The sequence below is a fragment of the Oryza brachyantha genome, chromosome 2 (assembly GCF_000231095.2).
Source record: "Oryza brachyantha chromosome 2, ObraRS2, whole genome shotgun sequence".
NCBI lineage: Eukaryota > Viridiplantae > Streptophyta > Magnoliopsida > Poales > Poaceae > Oryza > Oryza brachyantha.
The window spans coordinates 12,942,329-12,967,051 of NC_023164.2; the positions used below are offsets into that span (position 1 = coordinate 12,942,329).

Genomic DNA, 24,723 nt, shown 5'->3' on the forward strand with positions numbered 1-24,723 from the left:
TTTCGCTGTAAGCTAGAAACCCCAGCAGACATCTGTTTATGCTTTAAAAAAGCAGGGTTTGCGTCTTTTTCTCTAAAAACTATTCGGCTATATATGCAGTTGGGTCGTGCAGCATACATGGGTATGCTATACGAGGTGGGTGGCGCATCGAGGCGTCCCGTGGCTTATTTATCAACGGAAGTCCGAGGCGTACGCTGCGTGCTAACCTGGACGGACGGCCCACCATTGTGGTGTTCTTTTTCCACTGGCGGCCAGTGCGATGCCCCGAGGCAGCCCAGAGATTGAGCACGCAGTGCCCAGGCCGGGGGCGAGGCTGGCTTAGGCCGCGTTCAGTGCAATTAACTTATCTGGCACGAAAAGCGTAATAATAGATTAGTACATAATTAATTAATTATTAATTATTAAAAAAATATAATATAGATTAATTTGACTTTTTGAAACAACTTTCCTATAGAAATTTTTTTATAAAAATATACACTGTTTAATAGTTTGGAAAACGTGCGCGTGAAAAACGAGAAAGGTAAATTAACTTATCCATATTGGCCGAACGCGGCCTTAGTAGTGTGAGGATGCGGATGTGGGCCGGCGGCCCACGTATAACATGTACAGAGGCCAATAACGTACCAAGACACAAATTTACGTATTTTTAAGTAGTATAAAAAGCGGTATTGATTTAGGATTTTTCGTCCGTCGCCCCGTGGGCCGCTTCTGCACCAGGCCGTCGGCCCGCTTCTACACGCGCGCGCTCGTGGCCCACTTGTGCCTGCGCTCGATGTTAGGCTGTCAGCACACTCGCGCCACACACGTCGCTTCTGTGCCAAGCCGTCGGCCTGCTTCGCGCTTGCGCCGCCCGCGCTCGCCATCAGACCGTCGGCCCACTTGCGCCACGCGCGTCGCAAAATATGGAAAGAAGCTCGTAGCCGGAATCGAACCCGGGCCAGACGGACATCGGGAGTACTCAACGCTATACTACAATGACCTTTTGAAAGCAAGATACATGCAGAGCATAATTAAGCAATGGCATATATACCATCATAAACTCATAATCAAGCATAGCATAATCATGGGGCTTTTTTGAGAGGGCATTATAAACTCATAAATTATTGATAGCTCATATTTCTGCTTTAGCAACATTCGAAATTTATAAAATTGTTATTTATATAGTCATGGTTATTTTCATTATATATTGTTAATCTTGAATAGAAGACCTAAGTTATTTATTTTTGATTGAGATGAAATTGATTTTAGGAGTTGGCATATCAGTATGCCGGTGTTTGAGAGATAAACATGGTAGAAGCTCAGTGACATGCAGATATATATCGATCAATCTCAAGAAAAGCTAAGCTACTATAGATTACTCGTGGTAGGGAATAATCTCAGATTTTGAAATGAATTGCTTCACGGCATGTACAACATTCTTTATTAGAAATTTGGTTGCATGAGGTGGATAAAAGTAAAGGGATAATAAAAAAAATATTTTGATATATTGATTATAAGACTATATCTGACTCTTCTCTGTACCTCCCTTCGTTGATGATATTGTTAGAGCAGAAATCCGTGGTTACTTTACTATTGCAAAGGGGTAAGTTTGATAAATTGTTGTAGCATATATAAAAGGTTCCAATTGCATTTATTAAAAAAATACATGGTTGAGTACACGAAAACGGTAAAATTTATCTTACTCTTTTCCCTTAACCCGTTGCGAAGCACGGACATTTTGCTAGTATATATAAAGAGAGAGGGGACGTACAGGCGTTAAACCGATCGCGTGCGGGGGCCCTAGACCTACCCATCAAATTTGCTCCACAAACCAATTTGGTCCGTCTATAACAATGTGGCTCACCAACCTTTCGCCATCGTTAACAACTTTAGCCCATCAACAATTCGTGAAAATTTTAGCCCGTCGACAAATATATATATATAGCATATGTAATTGTTTAATCACAAATACTACCTTGCCTCACCTCAGCCTCACCTCAGTAGTCACCATTTCCCTCTTCTATCTAGAAGACAAGATGTTGAATCCCTATAGAAGCATATTTTCTTCTATTTTTGCCAAGTAAAGCAAAAAAGCAAAGAAAACATTTTTTGCCAACCAAAAATCAAAGAGTTTTTGCCAACCAAAAAGCCCAAGCAAAAATCAAAGCGTTTGACCTATGGCCTTTAGGATAGAAGAGAGTGGTGGTGATCACTAAATCAAGGTAATACTTATGATTAAATAATTACATACGTTATACATATATGTATCAGTTCAATCAAAAAATTCCCAGGATTACAAAATTGCCCCTCGCGCCGTCCTCACCCGTCCCTGGCTCCCTCCCCACTGTTTGACATGTCACCTTTTCACCCTCTAGTAGGACAGCAGGACGTTAGGTTTATAAATTTTAGAAACAAAAAAATATTTTTATAAATTATTTATTAAATAAATTTAAAAATTTAAAAATCGACCTTTTATTCCACGTAAGCCCGTAGCACATTTGGCCTACTAATTACCATCGACAAATTCGTCCCATCCTGTGTTCATTGATGTTGCGGTGAATGTGGTTTGTCGCCAGCCTGCAAATCAGTTGATTCTTCCCCACTGAGCATTTTTATTTTTATGTGGATATTTTACTTTTAACTACTGAAGTCAAAGTAGGAGTTTTGTGCCCTATAAATATGAGTTTAGGCACGAAATGTACCGACAGGCACTGGACGGTCTCGAGATATTTAGTAGGCAAATAATCCTCGATTAAATTGGACAAACGAATTTGGCCCGTTTAATTCAGACAAATGAATCCCACCCACTAAGCTGACAAACGAAATATGGCCCAACAAACGAATTTGGTCCGTCTATTACCCCATGAACGAGCACGGTCGGCCAGCAAATCTTGCCCTCTAAACATCCATTAAAGAGTATACAGCGCAATAACGACTTTGGTCCACTGTATTCCATAAGGATTGCAGCCCGGCTACCACTGAATTAGGTTCACTTAATACCAATAAAACGATTCAGCCAATTTGGTTAAATCTATCCAATCAACCAATTTGGTTAAATCTTTATCAACAAATTTGGCCCATCAACGACCCATCAACAAATTCGGCCCATTAAACTTTGTCAACAAATTTGGCGCGTCAATCATACTTTAAATTTTAACCCATCAGAAAATTTAGCCCATTAATGATTCATGGACAATTTGGCCCATCAACAAATTCGGCCTGTTAAATCTTCGTCAACATATTTGGCCCATCAACAAATTTGGCCCATTAAACTTCGTCAACAAATTTGGCCCGTCAACCAATTTAGCCCATTAAAGTTTCGGCAACAAATTTGATGTTTCGCCATACTTTAAATTTAGCCCATCAGCAAATTCGGCCCGTTAAATCTTCAGCAACAAATTTGGCCCATCAACGATTCATGGAATTTGTGGCCTACCACTAAATTAGACCACGTTATACTCGTTGACAAATTAGGGTGACCAGAAAATCTGGCCTTTGTTGTTCCTCCTATCGATGAATTCTGCGCGCAAATAATGGACCAGTTAATTCCCATCGAAAGTTCAGCCCAGAATGAATATGGACAATAAATTGTCCTCAAATAATTCAGCCCACGATTTAATTTGGCTCACTCATATTAATATCTACAAGCACAACGTCGGTGCTTCGCTACGGGCGAAATCCATTTTATAAAATTCTATTAAAATACATGACATGTATATAAGTTATCTGTACATAATTTAATAGATAGTTGAGCCCCATAAAAACATATACTCCTTCTATGTATTTTAGTTAATATATACCGTTACATTTTGGTACATGTTTGATCATTTATCTTATTAAAAAAATTTACCTTATATAATTGTCATTTATATTTTTATGAATAGATTTATTACTCAATATATTTTAATTATAACTTACATTTTTTATATCTACACATAATTTTAAATGAATAAACTTGTGTCAAAATGTCAACAACGTTATTTATTAAAATATAAAGAAAGTATTAACCTACCCTCAAAATATTATCACCAAGCTAAATAACAACATAATTTACACATCGAGCAAGGTTCAATTAGCCAAATTAAATTATTAATAATGAAATACTCATGTATCGATCGAGACATACATGAGTTCAAAAATATGTAGTCCACGACCTATATTGATCTCTAACTGTGCCCAAACCTTTTCTCTTAGGCCCGAACTCATAGTGAGCCCATGAATCATGAAACGACGGACAAGACAACAACAGTGAATGAAAAGAAAATGAGGCCATCGCGCGATGGGGCGACGAACAACGTACAAAAAAAATGGCAGCAATGTTATTTATTAACGTTATTTATTTTTATAATAGAGCCTGACCAAGAGCCCATGAATCCTCAAACGACCAACAACAGTGAACGAAAAAAAAAATGAGCCCACCGCACGATGGGGCGACGGATGACATACGTAAAAATTGGCAGAAACATATTCTTTTTATAATAGTAAGATATGAAAAGAATTTTTATTGGTAAACTTTCTATATAAATAAAATATTCATAAATTTTGTACATAGACAAAATACTTTTAGTCATAAACTTTATGCATAGGTATTCATAAGCATTAAACATAAAATATATTTCTGTTCATAAACTTTATATATAACTAAAATATTTGTATGTGGAACTATTTTTGCTCATCAATTTTATTTAACCATCAAATTAATCTTATATGCCACATTATATCACGCGCATAGGTCAACATGACATCACACAACGAGTAGACGTAATGAAATAGGAAAAGGAATAAAAAATACCAAAAACAAAACTAGGAGGACAAGAGGCCAAGCCAAGTAACACAACACAAAGCATAAACCCACATACCCAGGTTCTCCAGACCTCCACCCTGCTTCCTAGTCCCAAACACTAGCACATCATCTATCTCCCTTGCTGCTAAGCCACACAATAAAGGCCTGATTTTGAAAGAAGGGGAAGTCAAACTAACCAATGGATAGAAAAAGGTAGAGACCAACCACCGAAACAAAGGGGTAAGGGCTAAGTGGGTATACCGGTTAGGAAAGGAAAACATCAGCCAAAACTGCCTTACGAAAAACTAGTCCCTGATTGTTTAACGTAGAAAGCCTCTTTCCAAGCCAGTCCCAAAAAATTGCTATTATGGCACCGTCAATAGAGGGTTTCACCCAAATGGCATCATGCAAACTGATTTCGCTAAAATAGCATTGGCCTCCTATAAATATGGAAATACCCCCTTCTACTTCTCTTCCTCCTTTGGAATCCCAGTTTAGATTACTACTCTGTGTTGGTGCATGATGGCAGCCTTGGCTAGCGCAAGTGACCAACAGAATGACGCGTGGACGCGACCGTGATCTTGGCTACTTTGGTGAAGCACCGACTCGATAGGAGCAGTCGTTGGCACAAAAACGAACGAGCATGGTTCGACGTCGGCTAGTGTGGGCGGTGAATAGATTGCGTCGGTGGAGCGAGGTACTGTGTCTATTGGGCCAGAGATGGGAGAGGTAGGATGGCCAAGAACATTTCTACACGCGATAGCATTTTACCTTGAAGGCAGCACTTGAGAATAAAATTTAGTGAAGCCAATTTCTTGAATTTTAATAATACATTTTTCTTAGTTAGGAGGGTTGCTTCCTGACTGCACAGTCAATCTACCACTCATATTTGTGCCTGCTACTTATTGTATGAATCCATTATCTACGAATGCAATTCCTATACATGCAAGAGGAAGACGAGCAATAACTGATGTGGTAATCACTACTACTTATATGGTTTGTTCATCCCATACTTGAGAAGGATTTTGGCAACAATCAAGTAATTACAATCAATGCTAAAGATAATGAGCTCCTACCATAAGATCTTGCAGTCAACATAGAAGAAAAAAATGATAAAAAAATACATTGGCATCAACAACTTGCTTAGTAATTCCTCAACCCCTGGTGATGACGAAAGTGATGAAGACTACATTGCTGGTGGTGCTAGCCAACCAAATGCCAAGAAAGGAAAAAGGATTGCATCATTGCATAAGATGCAATCCTCATAGACGGTGAAGAAGTGCATCACAGAAATGTCTGTCAACACACTACTCTAGAATTTCAGTTATCTATGGGGAGAGTTTCATTCTGGTCATATTTTTTTGATTTATGTTTTGTACTGATTAAGATGTGTACTGTTTTGGTAAATGTCTAAATTTGTGATATTTGTAAGTGGATCATGTCCAATGTCAGGTTATTACAACTGCAAAAACAATATATTACCCATAAATTATCCTTTGCCTTGGCCCAGGACTATTTCAACATAATACTCTTTTGTCTATATCTTTTGAGTGACGCGCTTGTTAACGCCAAAATATGCTAGGATTCCTTAATGAATTCATTTAAGAAATAATGCAATCAGCCAATGAAAAGCTTATCAAGAAGAGTCTGATTTCAAGAAGGAATCATGAAGACCTAGGCGTGATTGTTTAAGTTTTGTGTCCGATTACGAATATGTTTCCTTTTGTCTATACAAAACGTGTATTACATCCAATAGGGACTAGAGTTAGAGTCTAAATACGACTTGTTATTTTCTTTTATCTATTAGAAAACGTACGTCATGTCTAATATGGACTAGTATTCACCCATGGGTATAAATATTGTAAATCATCTACATCTACATCACATAGATTAATAAAATTTTGGCGCGTCACTACCCTTTTCACTTAGGATTCATCAATGGCAGAACTTGGCACCTAGCAGGGGACTTCATCGCTTTGATATCTGGTATAGGGGCAAGTCCTACGTTTCACCGGCCACGACAATCGCATTGGCTATGTCAAAATTGTCTTGTTTCAATCCGATCTTCTAATATGGTTGTATGGTTGCTAGTTACCGTATCAGTTTTGGCTTAGGGTACTTTTGCATCTTTTTATCATTCCAATTCATCATCTATCGTCGTATTGGTTAGATCAGGACTTTCTTGGTTAGCTCCAATATTCTGATCATTGTTGCTAGTTATTATATCGACTCGATTTATATTACTATTATATATTGGGTTGATCTAGTCGACCACTTTGGGTGATTTATGTTGGCTTGATATTTGCTATTTGTCATCTTTAATCTAATACTATCTCGGTTTGGTCCAATCTATTAGATTGTGTTAATCAAATAGTTTATATCAAGTCGATGTACCTTGCTTGTTGTTTTTTGGAGTTCCAACCAATAAATTATCAGTCATCAGCTCATCGGCTTGATATCGATCTTGATCTGTTTAGTATCCTGCTAGAAAGGACTAGGTGTAATCTTGACATGTCTTGGTTCAGTCCAATCTGCTAAAATTACTCCTAGTAATCTAGGCTAGATATTTTATAGATCTTAGTCGATCGTCGATGAGATATAGCCGATGATCATTGTCAGTCTGCCGACGATCAAATTGCCTTGCTACATTGTTTCTACACCAATCGACTTTATTTAAGTCCGTAGTTGTTTAGGTGTTGCATTGGCTGATAAGGATTACATGCAAGTTGGTTTTAGCCGATCATAGCAAAAAATTTATTGTTTAATTATTTGAGTTTATTTTTATTAGACTCTTAGCCAATCCAAACCCTCAACAACCGGTTGTTCAGCCTATTAGCTAAACACTGCTACATCAATATGCCATCGGCTAGGTTCCAAATATCTATCGGCTAAATAGCCGATCGACTTATTTTATCCTTCATCTTGTTAGTTACAGGACCAAATTGACTGGCACACCCGCTCCTCATTTAAGAATTAGGTCCTACACCACAGTGGCGCAGAGACTCCCGGGCCTTCGTGTGTATTTAGCATGACAGATCAGATAGATTTGGCATCAATAGTGCCTTAGCCTTTTTTTTGTTCATGTGCAATTGCCTAATCTCGACCCACCAATGTCCATGCAAACCTTTTTACATCGTCATTAAATTTCAACACAATATCATCCCCTGTATTTCTTAAGCTATCATGTACCATACAGTATCATAAGACTTTCGCTAGCATGGAAATGTTCAACCATTGCCAGTTTAGACACCAGCTTAATAAATCGGCAAAAATAGTGTGGACCTGAAATTTGAACTTGCAATTAAAAAGACTGAATTTTTTTCTCATACATACATATAATTGTGTGCGCTTCATATAGGACTAAAAACCTCCAACTCCGTTTTTCACATATAGCCACATAACGATGTCAATAATTTTATATACAAAGAATAATTCTTCGCTACCAAAGAATCTGCACAAGTCTTTGCGTGATTAGAATCCCCCTTGGGTACACATGCTATCCTAGCTTTATTATAGAAACCATTGCAATTTGTCAAAAAAAATTGTCCTACGGTAATGACTGGAAAATTTTACAGGACGTAAGAGTTCTCATCATATCTATGTCACACTTGTACTCCTTTGCCAGAAAGCCAAATGCCACATTGCAAAAAGTGACATGTTTGGAAGGTCTTAATATGCTATTCCACTTACCTCTCTCAACTCAAGTATATGGTCACTAACAAATTGTTGAAACAACGTATGAAAGGATTAGAATTAACATATGAAAGTCATCTCTAGACTTATATATGGAATCCATGAATTTATTCTTCAGACAAAGCATAAAAAACTTTATGAGCATAATCAATGTTACCCATTCAACTCGTTTTGGAGGAGTTGGGCTATCTTTCTCTCTCAAAACATAAGTTTTTTCCACTTCTCTTGAATGACACATTATGCAAAAAATATTAAAAAAATAAATCGTGAGAACTAAGACAAGAATAGAACCTTAGACATTTGTTCTATACTTTCCATTTTCCCAAGAATGTTGGCATCATATTTGGCCTTCAATTCAAGATAAGTGAACATATCTAAAGAATTGAAGATATACAAAAGCAAAATGAAGTGGCATGGAGTATCTGGGGCACAAGGATTAACAAAATCTTTGGGGGCATAAAACCCATACTACATGTTTTTCAATCTCCTTATTTCATATTAAAATTTGCCCTGGTTTGTTGATAGACCAAAAGGTACTTCCTATCATAGAATGGCTAAATAGACTCTAACATAGTTGTTTTTCTTTATTTTAATTTTTTCATAACATTGTATATTGTCATGCATTACCTACCATTAATATATCTATACCATAAGATCATTTTCATAAGATTTCTTGAGAAAAGGGCCATGTGACCTACACATCAATGTTGCAAGTATTCACATTTTTTTCCTTTATGAATTACAATTCATATTTATGAATTTGAATGAATTGAGATAAAAGGTTGCCAAGTAGAAAGTTCAATATATCACCAAAAGCTATAATTTTCATATAAACTAGGTGGTACCATGGGTGTTACATGGGTGCCACTAGTGAAATTTTGCCAACATAGAAGTTGCTTAGGCTTCATTTTGAACCAGAAGATCAGCTAAATTTGTTGGTGGCATGCAGAACAAGATGAGTCACTAGTGTTTGATTAATTGAGTAGTAACTATTGTAAACTTAAAATAGATTTATTTGACATGTTAGAGTAACTTATATATAGAACAAATATGCAAAACACATTGTTTAATAGTCTGGAAGACATGCTCATGGAAAACGGGCAATCAGCTAAGCATTTTACCATGTTTGAAACAACCTTGCTATATTGTTTTTTACCACGTCAAAAAAAACTTTAGTATATTTTTTTAAAATGACTAGTGCCGCATAATTGGCTAGAAGAGCATCCCCGTTAATACAAACTCTAGGTGTGGAACATAGAAAGATGGGATAAAAATAAGAACATAGTAGAGATTGATACATTTACATAAATCAACCGAAGAGGAAAGGACCATACATGTATGCTTAATCTCTACTTTTGAAGGGAAAAGGAGATAAGTGAGCCTAGAAGGTTCCCTTTCCAATTCTAAGCTAAATATAACAACATCAATAAGGAGATAAGCACAAAATTTCAAACTAATAAACTTGACAATAAATAGGCACCGAGTATCGCACCATATGGGAAAATAAGACACCTAATGTTCATCTAAAACACTTGGATATCTAGCTAATCATTGGGTAATATCTCACATGTCACCAAACTTGTGAATTTCAACTTGCATATTTGTGAATTTCAACTTGTACCACCAAACCGAGGGAAATAAATATTAGTTAAAATAGCAAAACACTAACTCGTATATGGGATGCTAGGTAAGTTATGTTTTAAGAAAGTCACGACTACTTGTTTAAAGTTCCATTGCCTATTTGAGATAAGTTCACTCTTTATGTTACGACCCATAAACACCTTATAGAAAATGGTCAGCAAGATCTTCTACAAGAAATCAATACTTAACCACCATTTTCATATCTAGATTTTGGCTAGCAGACGTGTCCCCACGGTGTACACAAAGGTCTGCCACAGAAGATCTCTGACATAGACAGCCACTGCACCACACAACAAGGAGACGTATGGAGAGAGGGGAAAAAGGAGCCAGGTGGAGAATAGGCCAACATAGAGCAAAGCATAAACCCGCACGAGAACCCATCTATTCCACCCATCCGCCCAACCCCAAACCCTAGCACCTCTAGATCCGGCTTCCTCGCTGTGCGCCGCTTGTTGGAGGGTTGATTCTGGCCATGAGGATCCGAAGATCTGCAGCTAGGGTACTCGGGTCAGCCTACTTCGCCTCACGCGTCGATGTATCTGGCAACAACCTCTCGCCGGAGTTAACGATGGTCGGGCCTATTGTACATGGTGGCGGCGGCGGTCCTAGCAACCCTATGGGCACTATAGAGGGTGTTTGCATCTTGAGCCAATCACCATGGGATTTGCCATATGAGACCGACAACCCCAATCCCTTGGTAAGCTTCCATCCCCATCTTCCTGGGCCATCCATTCTCTGAGATCTGCCTATAGTAATAACATCTTCTAGGCTGGTATGACTACTCTCGACACAAGTTGCCTATTTTGGTTGCTGCATTCCAATAAGATTTTGGGGTGGTGGGTCATTTTTTTCTTGCTAGGATAGTTTTAAGATTCATTCATGTGAGATATGTGGAATCACAAAGTTGTGGTTTGGAAGTGAGTGGTTGCTTGGTAGCGACTAGAGAACACAAACATCAGTCAGACTGAAGGTTGGATCAGGCTTACGGTAGGCTCTACGGGCTTCTGCTGCTAGAGATTAGGGTGTCATGGGCGAACTAGGGTTGGGGATCTGTGGAAATGAATGCCCTAACTAGATATGGATTTCTGATAGTGTTATTTGAGTGTTATGTGGCTTGTGACTAGCTTTTTCTATGTGTTGATCTTCTAAGAAAACAACTGTAGTTTCTTCTGTATTTTATATCGTGCGCATCAGGTAAAATCTATTTATGTTTCTCTATTCTTCACACATGTAGGTTAACTTCATATTTACCAGTTGGCTCCACTCTTGACTTTTGATGCTATCACTGGGGGAACTAGGCATTGCTCAATTGGGTAGCATAGCCATCGTACATGTAGCCCACCCGAGTTATCTTGATGATCAGTAATTCACCTGTTGTTGACCATAAGTTATTATATTCTGTTCTTGCTTCTTCTCTTATAAGTTATAGCTCATTATCATAATTTGTCACTCCACCAAAGTCTCTAGGAAACAATACATATTTTCACCTATGACAGCATTTGCCAAAGAGTTTTAGAGAATAGATGATATAACAATTAAATGTGTAAGTTATATAAATTTAAGTAACTAGATACTAATTGAGATTAATCCATCATCTAAAAAATGCTAACTGAGAGAGCATACTAACTTTAGCATCAAGCTTGACGAATTAGTTCCACAATAGACAAGAGCAAGGGCCTTGAATTGCTTATCCAAGATCATATATAATAGATACCTAACAATGTCAATAATAAAACAATTTATGTCAAAAGAAGTTATTTAGTACTTGCAGCGGTGGTATAAATGATAGATGACTTTTTCATTGCCAGTGAGTGGCCTCTCATAAAAGTCTTCTGTAGTTATATTTCTATGTTCACCATGACTTTGTTATTTTAGCACTTGAACGCTTCTCAAACTCTTTTTATTGTAAATGTAAAATTAATGAACAACATAATGAAATAAATAGTATCTAAACAAGATTAACATGTGCAAGATGTAGATTGGTACCTTGAGAGCAGCTAAATAGACTAGGCATATGTTCCTTTCCAAAAGAGAGTAGAAAAATAAGTACTACATACACAATTTCTCGATTGTGTACACACTAATAGGTTAGCTTCTCTTTACACATTCAGTCTTTAGTCAATAGAACTATTCCTTAGCTAAAGATGTCCATCATCTTTTAGTACTCGTGGGTGGTGGCATCCAAAGCAATGCTAAAGGGTAGGTTCGATACCATCAGCTCCAACTTGATGCTATCAATCTTGCTCCAACTCCCCTGATTGATTTCATGGAACAACATGTATGATGGCAAACCCTAAACTGGCTTGTATCGTAGCCAGCTTAAATCTAGAGTAGCGATGACGTCACCAGAAGACCAAGCGTGGTGATTTCTCTTGAGAAAGTGGTGACAACAACAGCGACACCGTAAGAACGAGCACGGTGATAATGTCATGACATCTATTGCTTGTGTCGGTGGAAATGATGTGACCACCACATAGTAGATCGTGAGGATGACATCACAATACATGACTAGATGATGAATGAGTTTATTCAGCAGCAAAAAATTTCAATTTCTATAGGAGTTGTGCTAGTGGTAGAGGTCAGGGATGTAAAACATTTTAATTTCTCAAAAAAAATATTGATTTAATTGTTCTATATCTTATCTCACTTGTATAGTTTCAAACTTCCAGGAGGATCCATTCGATAAATACATGGTGCGTATCCCTCATAGGGCAAGCTTCACATTCAACAATGATAATAATGACAAGATGTATGTTGATGACATATTGGAGCAGAAGAAACAGGAAGAGGACGAGGAGGTAAAGGATCATAAGACTGCCCACAAGGAGAAGCAAGGTGATGATATTGGAATGAAGAAAACAATGAATAAGGAGACTAGCATGCAAGAGGAAAAGGACATGGTGGTGGAGGAGATGGAAAATAATGATGAAAGGCAGGCCGGTGTTTGGTATTGTCACAAGAATGATGGAAAGAGATGGCATTGCCGAAACATTGTTGATGGGCCAAAGACATTGTGTGATTACCACTTAGCAAAGAGTCGTTCATACTATGCCCCTACTGGTGAGAAAGGTGCACTAGCTAGTTCTAAGTCCAGCAATACAAAGACATCAACAACCAGGTTTTCTTTGCCAAAGTCCAGTTCCAAACCAACTCAAAAAGTTGCCTCACAAAGCTTGAGGGCAACATCAATAAATGCACAAAACAACTCCAAAGGAACAACATCCTTGACAAGTGTTACAACTAGCTCCCAACAACAGAAGAGGAAGGCAAGAAATGGTTCAGGTGATGATGATTTTTACTTCTATAGTATGTTTGGACCATTCCGTGGGAAGGATCGTGGTGACAACAGCAAAAGCCGAGTAGCTACAATTGATGCTGAAGTGAAGGGATTTCTACCACAAGATAGCATTGCCGTCATAGAAGAAAAGGACGATAAAAAAGAATACATTGATGTTGGTGACTTGTCTGACTCAACCGCTGATACCGATGAAGATAAGGAAAGCGATGAAGACTATATTGTTGGTGGTCCCAGCAAGCCCCATGCTAAGAAACGAAAAGGAAAGATGGTAGTTAATAAGGTGAAATTCTCAAAGATGGCCAAGAAGCATATCAAACAGCGCTCTCTTAAGTCATTGCTCTAGAATTCTCAATTGTCTTTGGATGGATTATCAATTTCCTTGTGTGGTCCGATTTACCTATTATGTATGGATTGAGACATATATTGTTTAGTTCCGTTTAAAACTTATGTGTGTAAGTGATACGAATATGATTTGGGGTTGTTAAGTTATGTTTTCTAGCCAAATACCATTGCATGAAACTTTGGACATATTGAGTGTCAATGTTTTCCATTGTAATAGTGAATATATGTCGAACCTAGAGTTAAATGGTTGAGAAAGACATGAAGAAGTATACATGTTTAGGCCATTGGTGAGAGGTAATATCCTACCTACTCCTACTTTTGTGAATTGTATTTTGCTTATTCAATGAGTGATGTTGTGTTCTACCCAAATCTTGGCGCCCATGCACGTCTTATATAGTTTAACGGGCATGGTAATGGAACCTAACCAAATATGGTTAGGGTTCACTTAGAATGTATAAGGAAGTACTCGGCAGCCATGCAATTAGAAGTAAATTAGAACTCAACAACAAAGGCCCACATCATATTAGCTTAGTCGGTTACGTCTATCATAATGATACCTAGGATCCATATTCTCCACATCAAAACCAGTAACATGTTGCTTATCTAAAACATATATACATATAGGGAAATGCATAATAGAACATATATTCACCCCTCCCCCTCAAGCAATCTCCACCTTTCAAGTGTGCCTAGATTCTTGCACGGAATTGTGCCAATGTCTGATGATTTCTACATTTTACTTGCATTGTGATGATTTCTACATTTTAACAGAATTACTTGAATTGTGATGATTTCTACATTTTAACATTATATTAATTTGAGTTGCATTATGAACAGTACTATAGTAATCCAAAATATGGTGCTCCACTGTCACAACCAAACTTTGCTCCATTTTATCCTTATGCTCTAGCTCCAAGTTTTAGTAGGTATGAATCTCTTTTTGCAATTACCATCTTCTCCTCACATTATCTAAAAAAATATTATCTTGGATGCTACTTTACAGCATCCTATGGTATGTACTTATTCTCATAAAGCTTATATTCTCTTTCTCACTGTAGGGTGGTTTAGAAAATCTTAGGAACAAGCAAGCCAACATCACCAAACCTCTCCAAACGATGAAGATTGCTTTGATCAAGCAAACCAAAATCACTAGATCTATCTAGAGGAGGATAAAAGTATCGAGGGCGCTTATAATTATATCTGCACATGGTTTGGCAAATAATTCGAAGATATTGCCAACATTATGCAATAATAGTCCAACTTCTATGTTTGGACACATTCAGAAATTTAACTTCACTCAATTATGTGTGATTGTAGCATTGTTTGCTATAGATCGACTTTAAATGTTATTGTTGAATAAGAGAATTTGAACTACTATGTACAGGATCATTATTTACATATTATTGAATGATTAAGCTGGATGTGTGACATTATGTATTAATTCATCTTGCATTCACTTAATATATAATTGTTGAGTGCACATAAATCTGAAAAATAATTATTACAATCGACAAACAATGCTAGAAATTTGTGGGGTCAGCATGTAGTCATGTACAACAGTATTGTTGGAAATGCTAAACTATCATGCCAATAAGTTTGATGGCAATATTTTTAAAAATTAGTAATGGTGCAGTCAAAGATTTATCTTGCATAAAAATGACAATGTTGTTGTTATATCAAACATTAATGCCAACAGTCATATCGAGGATTTACCTATGTCAAACATATTTCATCATTCTCTGACAGACACGAGTACCAACAGCATGTACTGTTGGCGAAGATCAACATCAACAAGGTTATCAGAGTTAAATTTTTACTACTGATAGACCATTCCCAACAGCGGATTTCCAACGGTCACTGTTAGCAAGTAGCAACCATCTTCATCGACAATATAGCTATAATCTCCAATGATTTTAGGCTAGTGGTGAAACTGCAATCTAGTGTAGTGTGAAATTATTATAGGGAAATGTAAGTCCATGTACACATTGGACTACCTAATCCACTACCACAGTGCAGTTTTTCTTATTTCTCTCTCGAGACAGAGTAAATGACTCTCACGGCCTCGTCCTTCACACACGGAGAGAAGTGGGAAGACGAGGGGAGGAGGGAAGCATCGAGATGACCGCCAATGCCACTGTTTGCTTCCCCTAGTGGTTGCTTGCTGCTCCATAATGTCGTGGAGGGTTAGATTCGATCAAGACAATGACCCGTGGTGACTGCAAAACATGGATTGGGATGGAGACCTTGGCTTGAGGCATCAACTTGCGAATTTGGTCATCTTGAGTTTGATGACACTGTCAACGGAAACCTAAAACTCACCATCAACTGTAGGCATTCATCATTCACTATCACACAAGCACCAGTGAGATCTACATGTTGGAACTCATAACGTTGGCGCTCTGCAATGAACAATATTGGTTCTTGCACTAGCAAAGGGTCAAGCTGACATGTTTTACGTGATCACGTGTAATTAGCATGTAAGTAATGTGTGTACCCCACATTCTCCACATTTTGGCTTCTTAAATTGAGGCTTGCATGGCATCCACACACGACTTAATCTAACTATCTAATCAATAGTCCACCAACTGATTTTACTCATTCTACATCATTCATTCATCATTCTTCAAATCCAACAGCTAAAATCATCTTCGTAAGATCGGACGACTATGACGGACTTCACCTCTACTTATGCACTTTCTATATATTATAAACTTTCTAGTTAGAAATTATCTTACCAATCATAGAGTTTTCATATCTTAGAAATTAAATTTCCAATTAGAACAAGGCACACACTATCTATGTCTTAGAGACTTTATATAAATATAAATAAATAAACTTTTTAATCATAAAGTTTCCTTAAATATGCATGGTATACCTTTAGAATCAAATTTAAATCACAACACCAACATAGAATGCACGGTAGCACAAGCCAGCACGAAACGTCGTTCCAACACCGACAATCAATTAATGATGTAGAGAGAATAAAGTCATTGTTCAACACCATGACACAATTCTATTAGTCACAAGAATGTTTAAGGCTATATACCACTATTGTCAGACGTCCAAATAGTCAAATTACTAACAATAACATCAGAGATAAATCTCTGTTAAATAGGAATGAGTATTTGGGGATTCTAGAAATATTTTGTTGGCACAATCTTAGCAAATTCTTTAATCCATCAAATAATGCATCATTGCAAAACATTTTTAATCCATCAAAAAAGGGGATAAAAGAATATAAGTCTAAAACATACCAACTCAAATAGGAAAATAACTTAATAGATAAGAAATCATATTGTCAATTTTCGTATAGAGTTGGCAAAAATCTACAAGCCTGTTGACTCCAAATTTGCATGATGAATAAATTATGTATCCTCATACACCTTTGTAGCTGGCCCAAACCCAGCATGTTGCTTTGAAAGTTATGTGCATATAAGATTTTGTTTGAGTATACAAGAAGCATATCATTTCTAGTAAGCCATATATAGCCCAACATAAAGTAGATGCTCCTACTAAAATATGTTCATTGGTTTTTGAATTAATACCAACCAGTGAGTTCCCAAAAAGCATGAAAAACTATTTGTTGGCTTCAAGTGAGAGGGAACATAAACAAACCCCCAACTAAGTTAACAAAATAACAATCAAAGAGTAGATGTTGAATAGCTTCATCGTACATACAATATTAACATTTTATATTCTTGTTCCAATTCCTTCTTGCTAAAATTCTTGAATAGGTTTTTATGATATAAAGATTTTTATCTTGTGAGGCATATTAAATTTCCGCATAATCTTATTCATCTCTATATATCCATTGTTAATCAACATTAAATACATAGATCGCGCTAAGAATCAAATTGACCATTTTAATTGAGACTTGATCTAAACGTGTTTTGTCATCATTAGGATTGGCATGGACAAATTTAATTAGCATCAAAATTATGCCAGATAACGAGATTTTTAGCCCAGTAATGTCAGTCTAAAAGATCCATTAAGTGGAAAAGAAAGCTAGAAACATTGTAACCGATCGTTGCACTTCTTCTGCTTGTTGGCACTAAAACGTACTTGCCTCTTGACCATGGTTGTGTGCATCAGATCCGGCACGCCGAGCAGTACGTGAAGGAAGAAGCATCCCGGCCCTCTCGATCGATCGGGTCTAGGAAGGAAGAAGCATCAGCATGCATGAATGGCGGCGGTGGGACAGATGCATGCGGCACCGAATTAGCCATATATATGCATGACGGCATCTGATCTACCGCATAGAGTGCAGCTGTGATCAGGTCGAGCTCGCGTTGATTTGGAGTTGCATCCGCGCGCACGCAGAGGAGGGAGACTTGAATCTGCGTCGACCTTCAAGAAGGGCGGTGGATACTGACTATCGGAGCTCTGCTACACTTGATCAGCCACCACCGCTACTCGCCGGCCTGCCTTCGTTCCCCTCCTTGGCTCTAAGTTTTGATGGTGATCTCTTGGGGGAAACTATTCTAAGCTTTTAAATGGGTGTTTCCTCGTCTATTGCATATTATTTACCAAGAAGTTATATGTATATTTAGTATTAAAAAAATATAACTAAACTCAAGACCGCTCTTATAGATATATATTTGAACTTAATTAAGACCACAGGATGTTACTCAAACCACTGCAACCACTAGACTACATGATCTTTTCAAATATCGAGGAAGTACTATCACTCACATGTGGGATGTGGGCTCATTTCTTTTTGGAGGAAATCCCACTTCCTAAAATTTAACTAATTTCCTATGAATTTTGCTAGCTCTCTTTGTATGCTCTTGAATTTTCATTTCGAATCCTTATCGCTTCCTTTCCATCAATTCACTATTTAATTCCTACCAAAAATATCAATTTTACCATTATGAATGGAAAGAAGAATTAATAATAGAAATTTGTGTACTATGTATGACTCTTATATTCATTATAATATGAACTATTATAATGGAAAGGTTGTTTTTCTAATAATAAAATATTATATTATATTTTAATTGAAAATATGTAACATATTTTTTTCTAATTGTACTATAATAGATTTGCTACGTGTCGTATAACTTGCCAAAAATAAATGTTATACATAACTTAAATTTGTTATGCTTAGTATATTAAAAGTGCTACACATATTTTTACATATATATATATATATATTAAAATGTTAATGAATTATACTTTATGATACAACCTATTGACAAAACTTAGTCACACAATAAATTACAATATTTTCCATCTATAAATACTACATTTCACTCTTCCTTACATGTTTAAGGGTAAAATCAATAGTTTTACACATATTTTAGAGTTAACCTACTATCAACTAATGGAGGGGTATAGAAGGGATCAAAACAATTCTTCGGGGACATATAGGGAGGTGAGAAAAGGATAAAATCAATATTTTTACACATATTTTATAGTTAACCGATGGCCAACTAACAGGAGAATATAGAAGGGATTAAGAAAATATTCAGGGGCATATAGGAAAGTGAGCAAAAATTGGGAATACATAAGAGATTAGCTAAATTGTAGTGGTATGAAAGAGATTTTCTCTTCTTTTTTTTCTTGATCAACCGGAAGTTTCACACAAATGAAAACTATCTTGATTTTTACTAAATTATAGAACGGCAATTTGAATGATTTTACGAGGTGAGGGGATATAATAACCACTATTGAAGTTAACTGTTAATTTTATGGATAAAGATCCAAAAGATATATCCTTCCTATCACGAAAACTAGAACCAACTCTTTTTCACCAGAAAATTAGGTAAAGAAATTAAATAGAGGATGGATGTGATATATTGAGATAAGATGGTAAATGAAGAAATATCTATATTTAGAATAAATTGAAATTCTAGAAGTACATGTATTCCGTTTCACAATATTTGTATGCATTCACTTGAAGTAGTGATTAGAATGATATTATGCGACTATTTGAAAGTATTAAGGTTCAAGTCGACGTACTGAAAAATGGTTGTGATCGATTTAGATTAGAAAATACATGATACTATTAACTTTTAAAAATAGATAACTGTGTTAACTTTTAAACCTATGTTTAACTAATCGATTTATTAAAAAAATTATATAATTGTTATTTTTTTTGTATGAGTTATTGCTAAAAATATAGTTTAAGCACAACTGATACTTTTACAAACTTTTACACAATTTTTTAAATAAAATAAATAATTCAATATAAAAAAATCAATGGAAACCAAAGCCAAAGGTACTTGTCTCCACGTAGATGATAGGATTAGCACAGTTCAGTCGTTAGCGATGTAGAGACGAGGGCAGATGCAAACAAAACCTAATTAACAAGGAGGCGAACCGAGCAAGGAAAAAAAAAGAAAAGAAAACAAAAGGAAAATAAAAAAGCACGCAGAGGTGAAGGATGCGCACGCACGCTCCCGTGCGTCTCCTTCTTCACCGCCCTTCCACCCCCGTCCCCGATCCCCAAACCCTAGGACCCTCTTCAGATCCCGCTCCCGGTCACTTCGCTGCCTGCTGCGCCTCCGTCCGCGCGCCTGATTCGCAGCCATGCGGATCCGCAGGGCTGCTTCCAGGCTGCTCGGCTCGGCCTACTCCTCCGCCGCCCAGGCGGCCGACGCCGAACCGCCGCCTGCTGCGAGCGGAATCCTCCCGCCGCCGCCGCCCGTGGGAGCGTGCACCGCCGTGCACGTGGCCGGTCTCGGCGGCCCTGCCGTCGCTCCAGAGGGGGTCTGCGAGCTGAGCCTGTCGCCGTGGGATCTGCCGTGCGAGCTCGATGAGTCCAGTGATCCCCAGGTTAGCTCCATCCTCTCTCTGCATGCTTCGCTCTTGTGCCGCGCCGCCCTCTGTCTCTGTCTCTGCTGCTCTTGCACCGCCGTCGCGTCTGTCAATTCGTTCGGCCGCTCGGAGGAGCAAGCAAGCAAGCAGCCCGGCCCTGCAATGTCGCCGCATTTCTTCTGCGTCTCGGCCCCGTCCAGTAGCTACTGGCCGGGGGAGGTGGTGGCCTCGCTAGATGCCTAGATGTGTCATGCCTCTAGGGTTCGTCGCGTCCATGGCCGGCGTGCCGGTCCGCGAGAGTGCCGGAATCACAAGAACCGTCACGACCGAAGCGAGCGGCGAAAATGCTATGGTTTTCTGCGCTGCTTCGGTTGGGTGGGCAAAGAATTTTGTTCATTGTGCAGTAATGCAGTGTATGTCTTTTACGATTTGCTTAGCTTTCTATCCTGAGTTCGCTTCTATTGTTCAGAACATGCAGCAGGAGGTCCAGGCGGAGGCTCCATTTGACAAATACTTTGTGCACATCCCCCGATGGCCAAGCTTTGAGTTCAGCAGCAAGGAAGACGATACGATGGGACTGAACGACAAGATCAGGGAGCACGACGATGTCAAGGTCGTCAGTGATCAGAAGCCTGCGGATGACAATTCGAAGAAAGACGGCGTGGCGGCGAAGACGACGACGACGGCGGCGGCGACAAGAAAGGGGAAGGAGGATCGCACGGTGCTCCAAGCTGAAGAAAGCGAGGACAAGAAGCCAGACATCTTCTTCTGCAAGAAGAATGACGGCAGGAAATGGCGCTGCCGGAGCGTCGTCGACGAGCCCAACACCCTGTGCGACTACCACCTAGCGCGGAGCCGCTCATGCTGCATCACCCCAAGCTGCCACGATGCAGTATCAAGCTACCACCTAGTAGCTGCGCCGGCAGCCAGCTCAAAGGCGTCAGCCATTGGCAAGGCGGCTCTCGCCAAGCCATCCTGCAGGTCAAGACCAACCACCGCCGGTGCAGCATCAAGCTCCAAAGCAGTTGCACCAGGCAAATCCAAAGCAGCAACATCCTCAACCAGGCCGACCTCCCAGAGACGCAAGAGGAAGTCGACCAATGGTAATGGTAATGGTAATGGCTCGTGTGGTGATTACTACTTCTACGATCTCTTCGGCCCGTTCCGTGGAAAGGATCGTCGAAACAGCAGCAGCCATCGGCCGGCTTCAGCTGGTGCAGAAGACGAGGAACACCTGCAGCAGCAGCAGCATAATAACCTGGATGGTGATAACCTGTCCAACGAATCCTCGATCACCGGTGGCGACAAGGAGAACGATGGGGACTACGTCGTTCGTGGTGGCGGTGCCGGCAACGGGAAAGGGAAAGGGAAGATGTCGGCGGTGGAGAAGGTGCAATTCCCGAAGATAACGAAGAAGCGCATCAAAGAGCGGTCACTCAAGTCGCTGCTGTAGAGTTGAGGAGTTGGCCTATGTCCAGGAGAGTTCTGGTTTGCAGGTGATGTTGCAAAGCCGCTGCCCCTACTGGCCCAAAAACTTGCGATTATCGTTGTAAAAAAACCGTTGAAAATCACAATAATCGTGCTCCGTGGGGTAGCGGTTTGGATTTCTCCGTGGAAATGCGAACTCTGGTGTTGCCTGTGTATTGTGTATGGATTTTCTTATCTTACTTTGTTTGTGAGCTAATAAAATTGAAGTTAGGGCTCGTTGAAATCGGCCAATATTGGTGTAGATGAATTGTAGTAGGGCCATCAGCTATATTATTAATAAAACTACAATGAGTATGTGGACTAGCACGGATCATCTGATGATTGACCAAGATTTATAAAATATTTAACCTAACTTACTTGGAGTAATCTTGATAGGTCGAACTAAACCGATACAACATCAGAGTATGTCTAGCAATGTTAGGCTAGATACTAGCCAATAGCAAGCATAGATATTGATGTGGACAAGGGTTCTCGATTTTCTAAAAAGTTATGATAAATACTCGATTGCAAAAAGTTCTGATAAACACTCGATTTGGTAGAGTCACGACATAATTCAATCCTGCTTCTGAACAAATACACTGTTGAGCCCCCACAATCACATCACCACGTCTCTTTTATCAGCCGTGTCAAAACCTGGTTGACCCCACGAGAAAGCTAATACCTAGTTGCGAATCGAAAAACACAAACAAGAACAAGAAAAACTACAACCAAATAACAGATGAATGATTAAACTCACAACTTAATATCTAACAAACCGAAGGAAAGGTCAAAATATTCTTGATAGATTAATCTAAACAAAACTTAAACCCTAACTATAGCAATGACTACTAATATATAGAGTTCAGGTTCATGCAAACACCCCTTACGCAACCCTAATGGGCTCCAACTTGATACACACCAAAGGCCCAAAATTTGGTGACATAGCACCGAGATAGATTCTAGACATCAATTTGTTCGGTCCCAATGACTAGTAATGAATTTGGACATGGGAACAAAACCATTGAAAAGGTTATCATCTTAGCTTTCCATCCATATAAAAAACACCCTAATCCGAGCACGTATGTGACCTCGGCGCCCATTTTAGTGCAAACTGGTCCTAGACTCCAAACCATACTCGAAGTCGACTTGGTTTGGGCTTCCATCTTGACTTGGATGTCATTGCTGGTCCTTCACACCTCAAAATGTCTCTCTAAGGATGTGTTTGGTTCCAGGGATGGGATGGGTTGGGACATAGCCAACCCATCCCTGACCCTGTTTGGTTGGTGAATGGGTGGGATGGGTTAGACCCAGGAGAGGAATATTCCTTCCAGATCTAGGTCCAACCCATCCCACTAAAACGGTGGGACGGATCTATCCCAGGACGACCACGACGCACAGATGGGTGCTCATTTTATTTATTAAATTTATTTAAAATATATTACTTGTATAAATATACATTTTAAGTTATTCATATATTAATCCTTATTTAATATTTTATTTTAGATATGAGAGGTAACCTTTATCTCATCTTATCCCTTCAATCAAACAAAAAAACGGATCCAACCCATTCCATCTCATCCCTTGCACCAAACGAAAAACAGGGTCCAACACATCCATCCAACCAAACAGAAAAATAAAACCAATCCATTCTACAATCCAGAGATGGAGCCAAACCAACTACCTCATCCACGAACCAAACATATCCTAACTGTCCCCTTGCCCTATCCATTGTTTCTAATCATAATATAATCATTAGAAATAATCTATTTTCAAAATCATATAAAAAAAGTCAGAAACGAGCTCACCTCTAAACTCGATTTCTTTTTATTAGAAAATGGACAATCGATTTGCAGTTGGATTTTTTTACCTAGAGCATTTTTTCCATCCTTTAAAAAGTAGCACTGTTTTCTATATAAAATTTGGTACTTATTGATATATTGTCCGTGATGGTAAAATTGCTTTTTTCCCTATTTAAAGACCGATACCTATGGCGCTCGATCGTCTTCACCACCTCACCGACCGACTCCTCTCTCCAGCCGCGCTCGTCCCCATCCTCACCTCATTCCCGTTCAATCTCCCTCTCCCCTCATCGTTGCCACTTGCCACTTTCCTCTTCCTCAGTGAATCAATTCCCCTTGATGCATTGCATTATTAGGTTATCTGACGACCTCGATCCGGTCTAAGCGGTTGCCGCCGGATCGAGTTCAATATTGATCTGGCCTCAACCGGAAGGTGGCCGTCGTCCTGGAGTCCAAACTCGCCATGCCTTGCCTTGATTTGGCCCAAGGGGCCGGCCGTCGCCGGAGACCAGAGCTCGTCGGAGTCCCGACGTCCATGGATCTAATTAATTCGGTCGTCCCTCTCGCTGCAGACCTGATGCATCCCTCGCGTTGGGATTGGTGGCCGCATGCTGCCAAAATTTAGAGCTGCAGACTGCAGGATATGCATGTCTGTTTGGTAGTCAGGAAAGGGAAGAGTTGGGGATAGGACAAGGCAAAATGTTTACAGGGAGGATCAACGATCGATCATCTTGTGCTAGCCAATTGAAAAACACAAATCAAAGTTTTTGTCTTATAGGAAGCTAGAAAATTAGAGCAGATTTCATCTTGAGCTTAACATGTGTGCACTGGCAATTTCTTGGCAGCATGTTCATCCTTGTATCAACTGCTTTGTTCCTGGAAACATGGAAGACCCTGCCACTCGCGCGAAGCTACTCTTCTGATTACTGCATTGGTGGTAATCTGTACCTTTTTCTCTTACC

The 24,723-nt window shown here is 39.0% G+C and overlaps 1 protein-coding gene across 1 annotated transcript; it reads left to right on the forward strand.

Annotated features, from left to right (window-relative positions):
• The first annotated feature begins 20,097 nt into the window (after positions 1 to 20,097).
• On the forward strand, positions 20,098 to 22,278 carry LOC102713523. The gene is made up of 2 exons (XM_006648579.3): positions 20,098 to 20,513; positions 20,965 to 22,278. The coding sequence occupies exons 1-2, from the start codon at positions 20,268 to 20,270 to the stop codon at positions 21,946 to 21,948; spliced, it is 1,230 nt and encodes a 409-aa protein (XP_006648642.1). The 5' UTR covers positions 20,098 to 20,267; the 3' UTR covers positions 21,949 to 22,278.
• Positions 22,279 to 24,723: the final 2,445 nt, after the last annotated feature.

Coding starts and splice junctions, on each gene's coding strand:
- LOC102713523 (XM_006648579.3), top strand. CDS start 20,268: ATGCGGATCCGCAGGGCTGCTTCCAGGCTGCTCGGCTCGGCCTACTCC. Junction 20,514..20,964: donor ATGAGTCCAGTGATCCCCAG/GTTAGCTCCATC, acceptor TCTATTGTTCAG/AACATGCAGCAGGAGGTCCA.